Source organism: Canis lupus, chromosome 12 (genome assembly GCF_011100685.1).
Source record: "Canis lupus familiaris isolate Mischka breed German Shepherd chromosome 12, alternate assembly UU_Cfam_GSD_1.0, whole genome shotgun sequence".
NCBI lineage: Eukaryota > Metazoa > Chordata > Mammalia > Carnivora > Canidae > Canis > Canis lupus.
In genome coordinates this window covers 49,079,689-49,097,718 of record NC_049233.1, presented here as the reverse complement: position 1 = coordinate 49,097,718, position 18,030 = coordinate 49,079,689, and the positions used below count along the sequence as shown (strand labels likewise).

At 38.8% G+C, this 18,030-nt stretch overlaps 1 protein-coding gene across 3 annotated transcripts in view; it reads left to right on the top strand.

The window, feature by feature from the left end:
• MDN1 (midasin AAA ATPase 1) overlaps positions 1-18,030 on the top strand; it is a 166,430-nt gene that overhangs the window by 140,627 nt on the left and 7,773 nt on the right. For 2 of the 3 annotated variants that reach the window (XM_038554729.1, XM_038554730.1), the window contains exons 84-95: positions 1,724-1,861; positions 4,088-4,229; positions 5,894-6,069; positions 6,619-6,765; positions 7,271-7,415; positions 10,057-10,379; positions 10,704-10,865; positions 12,161-12,262; positions 13,177-13,378; positions 14,685-14,849; positions 16,341-16,504; positions 17,179-17,268. In XM_038554729.1, the coding sequence (XP_038410657.1) occupies positions 1,724-1,861; positions 4,088-4,229; positions 5,894-6,069; positions 6,619-6,765; positions 7,271-7,415; positions 10,057-10,379; positions 10,704-10,865; positions 12,161-12,262; positions 13,177-13,378; positions 14,685-14,849; positions 16,341-16,504; positions 17,179-17,268 (1,956 nt within the window). The remainder of the gene's footprint in view (positions 1-1,723; positions 1,862-4,087; positions 4,230-5,893; positions 6,070-6,618; positions 6,766-7,270; positions 7,416-10,056; positions 10,380-10,703; positions 10,866-12,160; positions 12,263-13,176; positions 13,379-14,684; positions 14,850-16,340; positions 16,505-17,178; positions 17,269-18,030) is intronic. The other variant, XM_038554731.1, reaches the window with a different exon arrangement.

Here is an 18,030-nt window from a genome sequence, read left to right as displayed (position 1 = left end):
CGATTTGCTCCCTCTCTCCAATGGGCACTGAGCCAATCTCACATCCCATCACTCTGGTTTTTTTGTTTGTTTGTTTTTGTTTTTTTCCCCATCACTCTTTGGAAGATAGACTGCATGCAAAAGACAGTGGCAGGACAGTGTATAGTGAGGGTGCCCTGATATTTGAGTTAGCTGTGTTAGTCCACTTGTGCTGTTGCTCTGGTCTGACAGGTTCTAGAATGAATTTGGCCTGTGCTTCGGGTGGGGTGTGGGGGTTCTGATATAAGCAAAAGTGTTGGGAGTCCTTTGGCTGTTCTAGAAGTAGCTACTGTAGTGATGCTCCTGCGGAAGGACATCTGAGTCTTCTCCTGTATGGTTGTATTCTGTCTATATCTAAACCTATTTTAAAATAATGTAGCCCAATGGGAAAATTAGTTAAGTTAACCAAAACATATTTTTCAATCAATATTCCAGGAATACATGTCCTAAAAGTGATTTTGCCTTTCCTTTAAGTTTTTATGTATCCAAATTGTATTCATATCCTTTCTGAATAGTCCTGAGGGAAACAAAGTAGGTTAGACTCAGTGCTAAGATCTAGGTCATAATTATGACAATATTCCATGACAATTTCCATGACAATCCATGGAAAGCTTTTGGTGAGACAATTGGCAACTGGTTTGGGGCTCTTGATTCTGTGTTAGTTGGCAGCTGATTTCTTAGTACTTTTCCATCCTAAGATTGACAAATAACTTGATAGCTTGTCTGATAAAATTTGTGATTGAGAACTACTCTTTTCTTATACTTGTTTTTCTGTTCATTTTTGTCCCATATGTTAGTAGTTGATTTTCCTTTCCAAAATATCTTCCAACACTAAACACTGTTTTGTTAACACTTCATGAGTCTTTTCTTTGACCTTGTTCTTGACTCTAGAACCCATGGCATGCCAGATTTCTTGGCAGAAAACGTGGCACATACATTAAGAGTGACAGTTTAACCTCAAGAGTTGAGGGGGAGGCATGTTTTTTTTTTTATATTAAAATTAACATTTTACTTGAGCATCACACCAAATTTTCTTCAATTTTTGAAGTAAAAATGAAATTTCCCACTGTAGCATCTGCTTCAAGTTGCTGTCCTCCAGGGTTATAGGTCTTCTTGCCCTCCTCTCTTTCTTCTCTGACTTACTTTTTCTTTTCTCTTTTTTTTTTTTTTTTTTTTGTTAAGATTTTATTTATTTATTCGAGAGAGAGAGGCAGAGACACAGGCAGAGGAAGAAGCAGGCTCCATGCAGGGAGCCTGACATGAGACTCAATCCCAGTTATCCAGGATCACGCTCTGAGCTGAAGGTGGTGCTAAACTGCTGAGCCACCTAGGCTGCTCTCTGGCTGTACTAAATTTGAGAAGTAAATAAAGAAGAATGAAATATCCCTCTGGGATTTAGACACTTGAGAGGTTCTACTCTTGCTGAGTGACTTGCTCCTAAATGTTGTCCTAGTATAATTGATTCAGATTTTTGTCTTGCCAGTTAAGATTACTACATATCAGAAAGACCTCTACAAAGTCAAAACCTTTTATGTTAAATCTAATGTCCAGCTTTGAACAGCATAATAACTGTTATCACCAAGGAAGAAGGAAATGCCATGTCTACTGTATGAATTTCCATCAGATTGAAAATACTGAGAGAAAAGGTCAAAAATTATTTTTCTTTTATTGCTTTTGTACCTAATTATTCACTCTTGTTTTTAAGGGATTTTGCCTGCCTAAAGAATTCATGGAAGATTCAGCAGGAGAAGGAGCAACTGAATTCCATGACTATGAGGGAGGTGGAATTGGGGAAGGCGAGGGCATGAAAGATGTGAGTGACCAGATAGAAAATGAAGAACAGGTACGTTATCACATGCCCGAAATATACATACAGTTTTCAGAAACTCACTCCCTTTTTATTTTCTTCTCAATATTAAGTTTTATACATGAATGTTTTTTACTAGGTTAATGATTTTCAAACTCTGGTTTGTGGAGCCCTAAGAATACTAAAGCTTTAGAGAGTGGAGATAAATAAAAAGCCAAAAAACTACAGAAGGGATCTTTGTAGCTCAGTCATTAGTTATGGCTATAATTTGACAAGGAAGTAATCTAAAATTTTTTATTTTAAATGGAGAGATCTTTGCCGATGATATTCTAGAATATTTTGGTAGTGACTCATTTAAGGTTAAAAAAATTTGGCTATTTTAAGTAACGTGCATTAAATAATAATACCAGTGTTTATTATTAACAGATTCTATTGTATATCTTTAAGACCTGTTGAAAAATCTTAATTTATATCCTGTTTTAGTTGGAATCAAGAATGTTTTTGAAATAGGTGTTTTGGGCTAAGATTCCTGTGTTGCTTTTTTTAAATGCCTGTCTTATTTGGGAGTGATTTTTTTTTTTTTTTTTTAAAGCATACTATTATTAGTCATACAGATTTACCAACTGTGACTTGAAGAAATAATGGAATTTTTTTTTTTTTTAGCTTCTATATTCTAAATCTAAAGCAGGCCACACATTTTTATTTAAGCTATGGTTGTAGCTATTAAAAATAAAGAAGCAAATCAATTCAAACTTATCCTTTGAAAACTGGGAAGAAAAACAAAAAGAGTTAAGCTAGTGTTGATGGTAGAGCTCTGTTTAATACACATACATTTTTTTATTTGGCTTTTCTGTATTTCTCAAATTTAACTTCTTCCTCAACATTACTTTTTTCATGGAAAAAAAATTAAAGCAAAAAAATAAATCACAAACTTAATAGAAAAGTGCAATCCCGTGCAAAAAGTGCAAAAAAACATGAAGTGGGATAAAAGCTATCAGAACAATTTGGCAATATTTCATAAATTTTAATTGTATGTATTCTTTGACCTAGGAATTCCATGTTTTCTGAGAGAAATGTTAATATTAAAGATAAATAGGTATATGAAGGAGGTTTTTTTTGTACAAGAATGTTCCCTATAACATTATAATGGTGAAAATTGTGGAAAAAAATCCAAATACTTAACAGGAGGAAATTGTTTAAATTATACACCATCAAAAAAAAATTATGACACCATCCATGCAGAACAGTGCTTTAAGCTAATTAGACAGAATGAGATAGATTTCCATCTTGATACATATAAATCTATCTACAAGATATTTTTTAAATTAGAAAAACCGGGTTCCTGGCTGGCTCAGTCAATAGAGCATGCAACGCTTGATCTCGGGGTCATGAGCTTGAGCCTCATGTTGAATGTAGAGATTACTTAAAAATAAAAAAAAATTTTAAAAAGAAATGAAAAGCAGATTGCAAAGCAGTTAGTAAAGCAGTGATCCCTTTTTGTTTATAAAGATGTGGGGGGTGTGTACTGATACAGATCACCTAGGTGTATTCATGGATAAAAAGATGTACCAGAATGTCACTGATACTAATTTCTTTGAGATTTTTGCAGGATGGTGGTGCCATGGGAAACTTACTCTTTCTGTTTTGCTTACAGTTCTTTTAATGGGATTTTATTGTGTTTGTATTTTTAAAAAGCATTTTAAAATCCAACCATGGTTTGAAAAAAAAATTCAACCATAATAAGAGAACAATCATGAATCTTCTGCCACAAATAACACCTAGAGTATATGGGAATGTATATAGTTTAAAGAAAAGTGAACAAAAATTACATTCAGTTACTATCTGAGACTCTGAGACCAAAGTGATAAAAATATTAAAGATGTGGACATTATTATAATAAGATTGAATTTTTTATCCTTCTTATTCTTAAGGAGTTTTGTTTTTTTTTTAAGAATGCATATTCTTTTTAAATATGTCTGGAATTGTTTTTTTTTTTTTTTTAACAATTCACAAGAAGAAAACTTCAACAAAATTCTGTATTCTCTAATCCCAATGCAATAAAACTAGAAATTACAGACCTACTAAAGCAAACCAGAAATTATTGTGTGTGGTTATATCCCCATTGGTTCTCTTATTTTTCCTCTCCCTAGAGATAACTTTATATCATTAATGGTGGCTTATATATTTATGTTCTATTTAGAGCTGAATAAACAATAGCAAAGTGACGGTGTTTATGTTTTCTATAATGCTTTTTTTATATAGGCAGAAGATACATTTCAGAAAGGTCAAGAAAAGGATAAAGAGGATCCTAACTCAAAATCAGACATTAAGGGCGAGGATAATGCCATTGAGATGTCAGAAGACTTTGATGGGAAAATGCATGGTGGCGAACTTGAAGAACAAGGTTTGTGGTTGTTACTTCATTCTTGTTTTTAAAAAATAGTTTATCTAGGAAATTACATGTTCTCAATAAGGAGCCTATTATAATTTTTTAGAACAAGTTTATTACTCTGCATAACTGGAAATGAAAACATTAGCATATGTATGTTTCTTCACTGTCTTCACTGAGGCAGAAGTCTATAGTCAGTTTTGGAGATTCATCTCTGTAAACTCAAGACATTGGTATTTTGGCTGCCTCCTGTGCTAGACATAGTGACTTCCCCTTCAGGGAAGCCTGAAAGAACAAGAAGAAATATCCCTAACAGAGCTTGACTCTCAGCTCAAAAGTAAATTGGTCAGGATAGTTTATTTAAACAACTTAAAAAAAAAAAAAAGTAGTAGGCATTTGTTATAGATGATTTGGAATGAGAGTGCAGGAGTGAATAGGTAGCCCTTAGACTTACCACTCAAACCACTTAATAAATTTTTATTCCTTTCCATTTATTGTGTGTGTATATATGTATACACACAGAGACCATAAGTAGTTCTGTAGTCTGCTTTTTTCCTTTTTCCTTTTATAGGGAGAGAGAGAGCTGAGGGAATGGGCAAAGAGAGAGGGAGAGAGCATCTTAAGCAGGCTCCATGTCCAGCGTGGAGCCTGATGTGAGCCTTGATCCCACAACCCTAAGATCATGACCTGAGCCAGAAACCAGGAGTTAGATGTTTAACCGTATGAGCCACCCAGGGTCCTTTATAGTCAGTTTGCTTTTTTCATTTAACATATGAACATTCCCCTATCATTATAAATTATTTGAGAATGTGATTTCTTAATAGCACGTTATCATTTGTCACAGGTTTGTACCTTAATTCAGCAATTGCCCTAAATTTCTGACCATAGCGTAATTTGAGATATCATGTCTTATTTTAAGTGAAGATATTGCAGAAATGAGAGTTGACCTTAGAGTAGAAAAGTATACACTTGCCTAAGAAACATAAGAATATAACCTTTAGGGGCACCCGGGTGGCTCAATGGTTGAGCGTCTGCCTTTGGCTCTGTTGTGATCCAGGGGTCCTGGGATCGAGTCCTGCATCAGGCTCCCAACAGGGAGCTTCTCTCTCTACCTATGTCGCTGCCTCTCTCTATGTCTCTTGTGAATAAATACATTAAAAAAAATTTTTCTTTAAAGAATATAACCTTTATCACAGTAGACCTTGAGCAAAAACAATGGTAAGAAAATTCGATTGAATTAGACACACGATTTTAGATGTTGGATGAAATAGAAGTGTATATATAATGTGTTAGAAATGGGGAGGAACCTTGGAAATCATATAGTTTAAATCTTTCATTTCACAGATAAGAAACCAAAACCCAGTGAAGTTGCTGAGTCTCATAATGAATATTCCCCCTAGCACCAGAAGTAGACGCACTGACAGACGCACTGACAGCTATTCTACCACCTTCTGTTTGTTAATATCACATATTACGGACTTCTTTTTTCCTTCAAATAGTTTGCAAAATACAGTAGAACTACTTCAGTAGGTCTGAAGGCATCTGCCTGTATAAAGTCCTATAAATGCAAGCAATAAATCTCAGGTGGGGCACTTGCCAGGTAGTGTACCCATCCCTGTTCTGCACACATGGACCAGTTTGGGGATTTACCTTACTAAGCTCAGTGTCTTCCCTTTCAGAAGAGGATGATGGGAAATCAGATAGTGATGGTGGAGACCTGGATAAACAGATGGGCGATCTGAATGGTGAGGAAGCTGATAAACTAGATGAGAGGCTTTGGGGTGATGATGATGAGGAAGAAGAGGAGGAGGAAGAAGACAGTAAAACTGAAGAAACAGGACCAGGAATGGATGAGGTAATTAAAAGATTCCCCCTATCCTATGGTCCCCAGGTTGAGAGGAGATATTGTTCCCACCAGTTACCATTTTCTGTTATTTACTGCTCTTCTCATTGTTTTTCTTCTTCTTTCTTTCATCCCTCTTGTTCTTCTTTTTTGCCTCTTCTTGATTGTATTCCGAGCCAGAAGAATGGCCTAACCTGGGCCATGTATTATGGAAGAGCGAAGTTAAGACTCAGTGCAAGTGTTCTGATTCGGCTGTTGGCCACTGAACTTCTCCGCCTCCCTGCTTGGGAAAAGTCGGGCTGGATGGGACTCTGTAGCAGCACAGTGTGGCCCATCCCACTGTTCACACCTCTGCTATTACTGCTGCCATCTGGGCTAAAGCCAGACTATTCTTTCTAGGTTGTAAATGACACCTTGTCATCTGGATATTTCCATGGGATTGGCCCAACAGGCAGAAATTGTACATGCCTAAGAACTAATTTAGATAAAATCAACCTACATGAAAGCAGTTTCTTAGATTGAGAGTAATGATTTTGTGCCTTTTCTTCCTCTGACATTTAGGAAGATTGTGGACTTGTTGCCAAAGATGACAACTCAGATGCTGGGAAATCAAACAAAGATAAAAACCAAGTTAAGGAAGAAAAGGAAGAAGCAGAAGTTGCTGATGATGGACAAGGCCAGGACAAAATTAATGAACAAATAGATGAGGTGATGAGGTTATGAAATGGATCTACCCCTGATTCAAGGCCAGGGCTGTTGTACCGCAGAGCTTCTGGGGAAGTCTTAAGATATTTTCATCCTGTTCATCAGTTGTTTTCCCATTGCCTCATAAAACGTGTAACAAAGTCTCTCAACACCTCATAAAATATCTAACTATTGGTTACTAATGAGGTAGTCTTCATGCTGTTTGGGCTCATGCTGGAGTTTGAAAGCTAAATTCTGTGATTCTTTTCTATGTATCTCCTCGTAAACCTTAGTTTCTTTCTTGAAATTAAGCAACACAGTACCTCTTATCAGTGGAGAACGTGCATAGAAAGTGAAGTTTGAAATTTGAAATTTCTAGAAGCATTTGTAAAATTCTGAAGTATGGGGGAAATTTTAGAGAAGAGACTTTGTATTCTGTTAGCATAGCTGCTTAAAGCTAATTATATGCAAATACTACTTTTAAAAAAGTTTGTAATTTATTTTTAACTGTTCTCTCCATTGTCCAAAGAGGGAATATGATGAAAATGAGGTGGACCCTTACCATGGCAATCAGGAGAAGCTGCCAGAACCTGAGGCCTTGGACCTTCCAGACGACTTGAACCTAGACAGTGAAGACAAGAACGGTGGTGAGGACACAGACCATGAAGAAGGAGGTATGTCTTTCAAAACCTAAAGAGACCAGTTGGAATTCACTAAAAATGTACAATAACCAATTTCTTCATGCCATATCATGGGCAGGTCATAAATCCTGTCTCAATTCCTCTTTGAGAAAATTGTTTGCTTTTTCTCTATAGTGTTTCTCACCTGAGTTAGACCTAAAGCTTAAGCTGAGTACAGTGAAAGTAAACTAGCAGGTTTTTTGTCATTAATGTCCTCTCCTGTCCTATGTTTTAGCACTGCAGTAGCTGTGTGGTCCTTCATCACACAAAGCTTCATTTCCTCACAGCCATCTCGATGCCCCATCTCATGGATTGATGTAAACACTGCAGTCTGAGTATATGAGGCCTCTAGTGGAGCCTTAGGTACAGCTTTCTTAGGGAAATGATTGTTTCAGTTATTGGTGGCTATGCATCTGTTACATGTTTAATTTGAAATATGAAGTCATTGTTACAGGGAATGAAGCTGAATAATCGAGAGAAGTCACAGGGCACTTGACAGTAATCTGCCTGTCATCTGCTGTTCAGTTTGAGTGAGTTCCCTAGGGAGAGCTATCTGATACCGTATTGTTTGGAAAATGCCCCTACAATAGAAAGAAAGTCCCCAATCATGGTGGGTAATCAGACAGATAGAAGCTAGCCTCACTGTGCTTCATAACAAATCTGTTACATATATAGAAAAGTTATTAAACTTTTTAAAACCCCATGTTGGACAAAATTAGTAAGTTATAAAAGAATAAATAAGAGGTAACATTTATGTAAAAGTTTAATACTATATATTAATGGGTGCATCAAATATAGGAAAACACAAAAAGGAGTAAAACACAGCAGCTTCAGGTTATGGTGACCTTTGAGGAAGTAGGAAGGGCAAAGGCATCCAGAATCCATATAGTTGTACCAAGAACCATTTATTTCTTAAAAACAAGTGACAGAAGTTTGATACAAATACGGCACAGTGTTCACATCTATTAAATCTAGGTGGTTTTTAATTTTTTTTAAAATTTTTTTTAAAAAAGATTTTGTTTATTTTTCATGAGAGACACACAGAGAAAGAGGCAGAGACACAGGCAGAGGGAGAAGCAGACTCCATGCAGGGAGCCTGACCTGGGACTTGATCCCAGGTCTCCAGGATCACGCCCTGGGCTGAAGGCGGCGCTAAACCGCTGAGCCACCCAGGCTGCCCAGGTTTTTAATTTTAAAATGTGTTTTCCATGCTTGAAGTATTTAGTAATTAAAAAAATAAATTTGTGAACTGTTATTTAACCAGAATCATTTGATTGAAAATTTGATACAGGCTTTCCTCATGCTAAGAACAAGTCTTCACTCTCTGAATCTCTCTATAGCTTACTCCCCACCCACCCATCCCCCATTTTTGTATAGTTTTATTAAGAAACCGAAAGGAAATTTCCCAACATCTCAAAGTGAGGCTTGTTACATTTAAATTCTGATTTTTGGGGCACATGAGCAGCTCAGTCAGTTAAGTGTCCGACTCTTGATCTCAGCTCAGGTACTGATATCAGGGTCTTAAATTCAACCCCACGTTGGGCTCTATGCAAGGTGTGGAGCCTACTTAAAAAAATTCTAGCTGACTTATTTAGCACTGTATAAGTTGCTACTTCTGACACCATTTCGCTACCATATAATTTTGGATTCTGACATCAACCTTAAATTCAAGAAGTAAGCAAGCATAAAATTAAGAAAACTAAAATCCAACGAGAGTGTAATAGCTATTTGTTCTAGAAAAACACCCAAGCTTACTGTAGACAATTGTGTATATAAACTAAGAAGCAATTATTTTAAAGAATTATTTAGCTGTGATTTCTGAAGTGTCCAAAGTATAGGAACATGCTTTTAATAAACAAAACTTTTCCAAATAGGAATGTTTCCATTGAATGTATGTTGTATTTTCTGTGTATGATAAAAAAGGCTGTCTACCAGTTATTGTCAAGGGTAAAACATCACTGCCCATCTTTGGTCCAAAATATTCCTATTGTGCTGGCTTTTAGGATTTTTTTGGTAGATTACTTAGAATATTTTAATGAAATGCACCATCTAGGGCAGCCTGGGTGGCTCAGTGGTTTAGAGTTGCCTTCAGCCTGAGGCCTGATCCTGGAGACCCAGGATTGAGTCCCACATCGGGCTCCCTGCATGGAGCCTGCTTCTCCTTCTGCCTGTGTCTCTGCCTCTCTGTGTGTGTGTGTCTCTCATGAATAAATAAATAAAATCTTAAAAAAAAAAAAAAAAAAAAAAAGAAATGCACCGTCCAGACAATTGTATGTAACATACAATGTTTTAGAGCAGAGGTGGGCAAACTTTTTCTGTAAGGGTCAGATAATAAATGTATCATACTTTATAGGCCATAAGCTGCGACAGGGGTTGCAAAACCTCCATTCTGCTTTTATAGTAGTGTGAAAGCAGCCATAGGCAACACAGAGTAGGCAGGCTAAACACATAAGTAAGCAAATAGATGTGGCTGTATTCCAATAAAACTTTATTTACAGAGACACGTGGGCCCTATTTGGCCCTTGGGCCATAGTGTGCCAATTCCTGGTTCAAGAGTAATAACAAAAAGTTTTTGTAACTCAATCCCATGTTAAGTTGTGTTAAATTCTGTGTTTCTTACTTTTGTTGTATCCAGAAGAAAATCCTTTGGAAATTAAAGAAAAACCAATGGATACTGAAGAAGCAGGTCATGAAGCTGAGGAAATAAAGGAAGAGATCGAGGCTGACCACAGTGAAGGGCAAGGCCAACATGAGCCTGAGGAAGGCCCCAGTGAAGAGGAAAAGGGCGAGGAGGAGGAAGAGATGGACACGGGAACTAACGGCCAAGACAAAGATACTGCTGAACATCCTGAAGAAGACTCAGAGGATGAGCATCATTCTCTGGAAGACAAGGACGAGGAAGCCAGTAAGGGAAGTGCAGAGAATGGCGTTCCTGTTGACCAAGGTCTCCAGCCCCAGGTATTGTGTACTGTCTGGCTTGTATCAAGTTAAAAATAATAGCAGAGAGGTTACTATATTCCGATCAGAATCTTTTAGGATACTTCTCTATCACCAGGTGGCGCTGCTGAGCAGCTTTAAGTTTCTGTTTAAGACCCTTTCTGAAAAAAAAAAAAAAAAAAAAAAAAAAAAAAAAAAAAAGACCCTTTCTGGCTAATAACCCTGCAGACTCCCCATGGGAGGAGTGGGGTATCTTATTGTTGCAGGATCCACCCCTCAGCCCATTGCCTCATGCTCTTCCTTCAGAGCATTTTAATGTGGTGTTTGCTTACCCTGCAAAAACAGGAAGAAGAAGGCGGAGAGAATTCTGACACAGAGGAGCAGGTGCCAGAGGCCACGGAGAGGAAAGAGCATGACTCTTGCGGACAGACTGGGTTGGAGAGTGTGCAGAGTGCACAAGCTGTGGAGCTGGCTGGGACTGCGCCTGAGAAGGAGCAGGGGAAGGAGGTAATAGGCCCTCACTGCCTGTGCCAGCTGCCTCTAGAGGGTCTCTTTCCCCTGGGTGAAACCACCATCTATTTAGAAGTAGTTGGTGTATATGTGATGTTCTCTTAACATCTAAAAGATGATCTTCCATTCTTTAAGAAAATGATTCAGATATGCACTTTTATATGCCTCTCAGAACAAACCCTAGAATATTTGCTACGTGCTGTACATAAGTATTGTGCTTAATGAGAAAAAGCTATTAGGCTGGGATCATGGGATCCCATCATGGGATACTCCAGTTGGTGTTAATTTTTAGAAAGCTTCCAAGTAAAGGAAGGTTGAATTTAGACTTTAGACTTCAAGAGGCAGTAATCTGCCTTTTAATAGTATTTCCCTTTTCCTTGCTGTTCACTGGGCTCTAAAGGTTTTGTGTTTGTTTTTAAGAAAGAGTGAGTACATCAGTGGAGGGGGGGAGGCAGAGGGAAAGGGAGACAAAATCCTAAGCAGGCTCCATACCCAGCACAGAACCCAACCTGGAGCTTGATCTCACAACCCTGAGATCATGACCTCAGCCAAAATCAGGAGTTGATGCTTAAATGACTGAGCCACTTAAGCACCGCTCTTAAGGTTTTCTTTTTAAAAAAGCAAAGCACTTCTTTGTTCCTTTAGCTAGAGTGATTGTTCTCTATATGGACCACAGTTCAGGCCACTTATATGCTATGGAAAGAGAGGACCTGCTACTTACAGTGGTGACTCTGGACATCTTGTTCAAGCTCTTTGAACCCAGTTTTCTCACCAGTAATAACACTTACTTATACTTCTTGTACTTCCCACCCCCCATTTATTGAGCACCCATTTAGGTAGGTGCTAAGGATTTTTATTACTTCAAGTCTTCTTAATAGTCCTCTAAGACTGCTGATTATCATTACTACTCTCTCCATTTTATATTTGATCTAAATAAGCCACAGTAAAGTGAAATGACCATTTCAAGGGTGCACAGCTGGTAAATGTCAGAGCCTGGATTCTTGTAGAGGTCTTTCCTGCCTTCAGAGTAAGCCATTACCATTCTGGAAACAAGGAACTAATCAGCCTTACACAGTGAAGTCCCTCAAGAGGGTGACCTATCTGGATTTAGATGCTCTTATTTTTGCCCACAGGCTACGCCTTAGTCATAGGTGAGTTCTGGACCAGGGAGGCAGGTGTATTGTTTGACTCTGAGAGGAAAATAGTAGAGAAGCTGCACATAAAACAGCACAGTAGCCAGGTGCTCATACGGCATCTTCCACTTTCATTCTCTCATCGCTTGGATTTCATAGGAACACGGAAGTGGAGCTGCAGACGCAAATCAGGCAGAAGGCCATGAATCCAACTTCATCGCTCGGTTGGCTTCCCAGAAACAGACCAGGAAAAACACACAGGTCTCTGTCCCTCTTCTGCTGAACTTGGGCGCAGGCTATGTGTGAAAAGATGCCCTGAATGTGGTGGTTTAAAAACAGCCAAGCTCCCAGGCTTTGCTGTTTCACCAAACATGATGGTGGCTATAGCAAGCATATCAGGACCCCAGGCTTCTTCCCCATGGGGATGTGTGTACACACACACAACTTCCCTATTCCTATTATGCAGCCTAAGAGCCAAGTGTTAGCTGTTGTTGCCTAGTACTAGCCAGTCTTTTTTTCCACTGTCCCACTTTTTTGTGTTTTAAAAATAAGGGTTTTTAAAAAGTTCATTTATTTATTTATTGAGAGAGCACAAGCATGAGTGGGGGAAGGGGCAGAGAGAGAATCCCAGGTGGACCCTGTGCCCACAGCACTGAGTCCAGTTTGGAGCCTGATGTGGTGCTCGATCTTACGACCCTGAGATCATGACCTGAGCCAAAATCAAGAGTCAGATGTTCAGCTGACTGAGTCCCATAGGTGACCCTAAAAATTAGGGTTTCTTGGTTTTGGTTTTTTTTTTTTTTTGAATGGGATACAATTCATGTACATGAAATGAAATTCATATATAAAAAGCAATCCCCTAAAAAGCTTCCATCTTATTCCTGTCTTTAAGCCACATAAGAATAAATTGTTGCCAACAGTTTTTTCTTGTTTTACATGTACTTTTGTGTATGTAACTTAAGTATGGATGTGTTTTTTCCTTTTATTTCAGATCTAAAGTCTATCATACAGATCTATATTTTTGTCTGGAGATCAGCCCATTCTTTTTAACAGCTGCATTGAATTTCATTTTTCTGTGGTTGCCCATCCATAGGGGGCTGGTTAACTTTATTAGGTATGTTAAGTCTTTTTTGCCAGTATAGACAAAACTCTAGTGAATTTCCTATTTCCCACAGAGTTTCAAGAGGAAACCTGGACAGGCCGACAATGAACGCTCCATGGGTGATCACAGTGAGCATGTGCATAAGCGGCTGAAGACTGTGGATATGGAGAACCACACTGAGCAGGGGCCAGCCCAGCCCCAGCCGCAGGCAGAAGACGCAGATGCCTTTGAGCACATTAAGCAAGGCAGTGACCCCTATGATGCACAGATGTATGGTATGGTTCAGAGAAGGCTTCTCCTTTGCTGAGTTCTCTGTGAGACTAGGCTGTATGACTGTGTGCCCAGCAGATAAACAAATTCATCTTAGGGGTGGGAATGGCTTTTTTGAACTGTTTTCTCTCTAATAAGAATTATGCAGGAATACAGTTTGGTTTGGGTCTAAAACGATATCTGCAGCAAGTGCAAGTGTTCAGGGTTTCGGGGTCTGGGATAAGTCTTTTAATATCCTTGATAACATTGGCCACATCCAAACCTAGCACTAGTTTCAGGGTTTCTGAGTACTGGACATACTGCTTCTTGGTCACTGTGAGGTCACTCCTGCAATGGCAGGAGGTGTGAACTAGAAGTGTATGTTTTTTTCATAAGTGAAAAGAGGAAGAAAATCACAAGGGAGTGACCAGTCTTAGTCTCTCCTTCTAGTTCTCTGGGTGACTTTTTAGTATTTTATTCCTAATATGCAAAATTTAGTGTTCATGATACTTACCCATGAACATAGTTTCAGAAATGATTGCTCTACCATGAGTTACTTTTCTTCTGACTTCACTTTTTAGAAAAATAAAGCAGTAATAATCATTGCTACCATGAATTGAGCCTTTACTTTGTACCACTCTTCAGAGTCTGTTGAATGATCATGAAATTTTTCCAATAATCTTAATGAGCTATGATATATTTTTTTAAGATTTTATTTATTTATTCATGAGAGACAAACAGAGCAGCAGAGACACAGGGAGAAGTAGGCTCCATGCAGGAAGCCCAAAGTGGGACTTGATCCCGGGACTCCAGAATTACTCCCTGGGCCGAAGGCAGGTGCTCAACCACTGAGCCACCCAGGCATCCCTGAGCTATGATATTTCCACTTCATAGATGAGGATACTGAAGCCAGACAAGTTTAAGAACTTGTCCAAATCACAATGCTAGTCTCAGTGTTGGTTCTTCTGTGTCCTGTGTTATACTCTTAATCATTATAGTTTCTTCACTCATAATGGTTAATGGAGGATAATTCCATTAACTGCTGAGTCATCTGTCCAGCCTGTTTTTTCTAGTTCAATCTCTTGTAATAGCAGTAAAAACCTAGTTAAGCATCCTACTTTTGTGGTAGAGAATAGGTAGTGACATCAGTAGGTCAGTAGAGCTTCCGGGGCACAGAAAAGCCAAGCACTGTGTTCATGTCACATAGTTGGTCAGCGGGAGAACCAGCATGAATAAAACCTTGGAAGCTAAAAAGGACAAACTACACCCACTCATGATTACTTTGTTCTGCAAAGACCTAGGCTTCTATGTATTTGTATGCTTTATTGGCAGATGTGGCCAGCAAGGAGCAGCAGCAACAGTCTACAGAAGATTCCAGGAGGGATCAGGAAGAGGAGGTGGAGGATACCTTCCTGGACACAGAGAAGGAGGAGGAGCTCCGAGCAGCAGACATAGAGCAGCTGAAACCAGAGAAGGTCAAGTCAGGGACCACGCCGGGTGAGTCCTGCAGTGAACGAATCCCTTCTGAGCTTTCTGACTTGGAGAAATCACTTCTGGTGTTCTGTAGTCTGATCTGGTTTGTTTTCCCGTATCCTAAACCATGGCCTAGGTACTTATTTGCCTATGATAATTTCACTATATTTCACTTCCGAGTCAAAAGGTAGAGTTGTGGGACACCTGGGTGGCTCAGTGGTTGAGGTGGCTCAGTAAGTGATTATGCCCTTTGGCTCAGGGCATAATCCTGGGGTCCAGAATTGAGTCTCACATTAGGCTCCTTCCCTTGTAGGAAGCCTGCTTCTCCCTCTGCCTGTGTCTCTGCTTTTCTCTTCTCTCTCTCAGTCTCTCATGAATAAAATAAATAATATATATATATATATATTTTAAAGTGGAGTGATGTTGTAGACACTATCCTTCAAGGACACCTCAGAAACCTGAGTTTCAGGCCATCAGTTTTTTAAAAAATATGTAGGAAACAAAATAGTACACTTAATTCAGCTATGATCAGAAGATACACTCTTGATTATTAGAGAAATGTTTTCAATTATATAAAAATATAGACTATTAGCATAAAATACAGTAAAAATATTTAAAGAAATAGAATGGGGAAAATGCATATGAAAAAGTAACCAGGGATCCCTGGGTGGCGCAGTGGTTTAGCGCCTGCCTTTGGCCCAGGGCGCGATCCTGGAGACCTGGGATCAAGTCCCAGCTCCCAGTGCATGGAGCCTGCTTCTCCCTCTGCCTATGTCTCTGCCTCTCTCTCTCTCTCTCTCTGTGACTATCATAAATAAATAAAAATTAAAAAAAAAAAAGAAAAAGTAATCAAATGTCTTACATATAGTTGACCCAAGTATTATTACTAGACAACTTATTAAAAAAAAGAAAAAAAGACATACATTTAACACATTAAAAAATACTTTATCAGTGGTGGAATAAATGCAAATTCAAAAGAACCTGCCCAATTCAAGGGCCTTTTTTTTTTCTGCCTCCTTCTTGTCCTCTCGGGTTTTAGAACTATGACTGCCCAGCCATTATATAACAGTGGGAATGGCATAGCTCTGATGAAAATTCAGAATCCAGACTTTGCCTCTTCTTCACATTATAGGTTGAGGAAATATATTTGTTGAGTATATATTCTTTGCCTCAGTTTTCTCATCTTTAGAATGGAATGTGACTTTTAGTTTTTAATTTTATCCGAGGTCTATATGCATGTAGTTTAAAGAATCACACAGTTTTACAAGGCTTATCAGGGTAATTCGGAGTCTCCCCTACTTCTCTTTGTAGAACAGCCGCCTTTGACATTGCAGTGGGGAGGAGGGGAGCTTAGTGGACTAAGAATTGGCAGTGACTGACCCAAAGAGAAAGAACATGTGGAAATTTTCTGGGGAGTGAAGGAGTGAGGTTTGAGTAATTATTAGGATTGGCAGGCAATTGCAAAGGGTCTTTTTGTAATATTATGGTAAGTAAAACTCTCTTAAATGCAAATAGGCTTTGATGAGATGGAGGTGGAGACTCAAGCTGTTAAAACAGAAGAAGACCAAGATCCCAGGACTGACCTATCACAGGAGGAGACAGAGAATGAGAAACCAGAGAGAAGCCGAGATTCGACCATTCACACAGCCCATCAGTTCCTCATGGACACAGTTTTCCAGGTACTAAAATTTTCACAGATTACTGCTTTAATAAGTTAACAAAATGTAGTTATAAACTGCTTTTAAATGTTTGTGTTTAGAACTTCATGGAATATCTCATTGTTGGGAGTATATCAGAGTTTTTAGAACTCTTTGTGACAGTTCTCTCTAAATAGATAACACTCTTCCAGCAGTCAATCCCAGGGTCCTGATGGATTATCTGTCCTGACCTGGCTGTGCTGGTGGGTCTGGTCCTCCAGCTTCAGGTTCTCAGATCTACTCTTCTCATGTCCAGCATCCTTGTGTGAGAATCCTGTAGGGACAATTTATAGCTTTTGCTGGTGAAGTAGCAAGAATCCTTAGGGAAAACAGATTTAACGGAGTTGTTTTCCCTAATCATTTGATTTAATAGCAGTCTCGATTAATCAAAGAACATTCTGATATTAATACCTTTGGTTTTTATTTTGCTGGATATATTTCTTGTAAATGGTAAGATTTCCTTTATCTTGTCCTTACAAAATGGGAAGCAGAAGACTAGCTGTCTGGCATCTTCTTATTGTGCCATTAAATTTGCTTAAGTTTTGTTTCTCTTGTTATGTATTTGGAGTTCATACTGCTGGGAAGAAGGCAGCCAGTGATAATGAGTTGGTGATTTCACCCTAGACTGCCTCTTACCTGTGGCTTTTTCTTCTTAGCCCTTTTTAAAAGATATCAGCGAGCTAAGACAGGAACTGGAGAGACAGCTGGAAATGTGGCAGCCACATGAGTCTGGAAACCCAGAAGAAGTAAGTCACTGGTCTTTTCATAAGATACCTTGATTTTTTTTTTTTTAAATAGATACAGCAAGCTTAACAGGTTCTTAGCACCCATCACCCTTGTACAAGAGTGAGTATATATGGAGGCTATAATTAGTCTGAAGCCTAAGCCTATCCATTGCTTTCTGCCTACTTTGCCACTAGATATGTAGCTTAATTAAAACAGAGAAGCTGATGTATTTATTTCCTTTTTTTTTTAAACTGAAAAGTCTTTTTATTTTTTTATTTTTTTAAAGACTATTTATTTCTTCATGAGAGACAGAGAGAGAGAGAGAGAGGCAGAGACACAGGCGGAGGGAGAAACCGGCTCCCTGCAGAGAGCCTGACGTGGGTGAGACTCAATCCTGGGTCTCCAGGATCACGCCCTGGGCTAAAGGCAGCGCTAAACTGCTGAGCCACCCAGGCTGTCCCTAAAAAAGTCTTTTTAAAAATATTTTATTTATTTATTCATGAGAAACACAGAAAGAGAGAGAGGCATAGACATAGGCAGAGGGAGAAGCAAGCTCCCCACAAGGAGCCTGATGGTGGGACTCGATCCTGGATCCCAGGATCAGGACCTGAGCTTTGGCTCAGGCATATGCTCAGCTGCTGAGCCATCCAGACGTCCCTGTTTATTTCCTTTCATTTCCACTACTTACTGTATATAATAGATAAAACAGATAAGACATTGGTTGAAAAATGAGGCAAAATGTGTCATTATCAGAATAGGCCACCTGGAATGTTGCTGGCTGA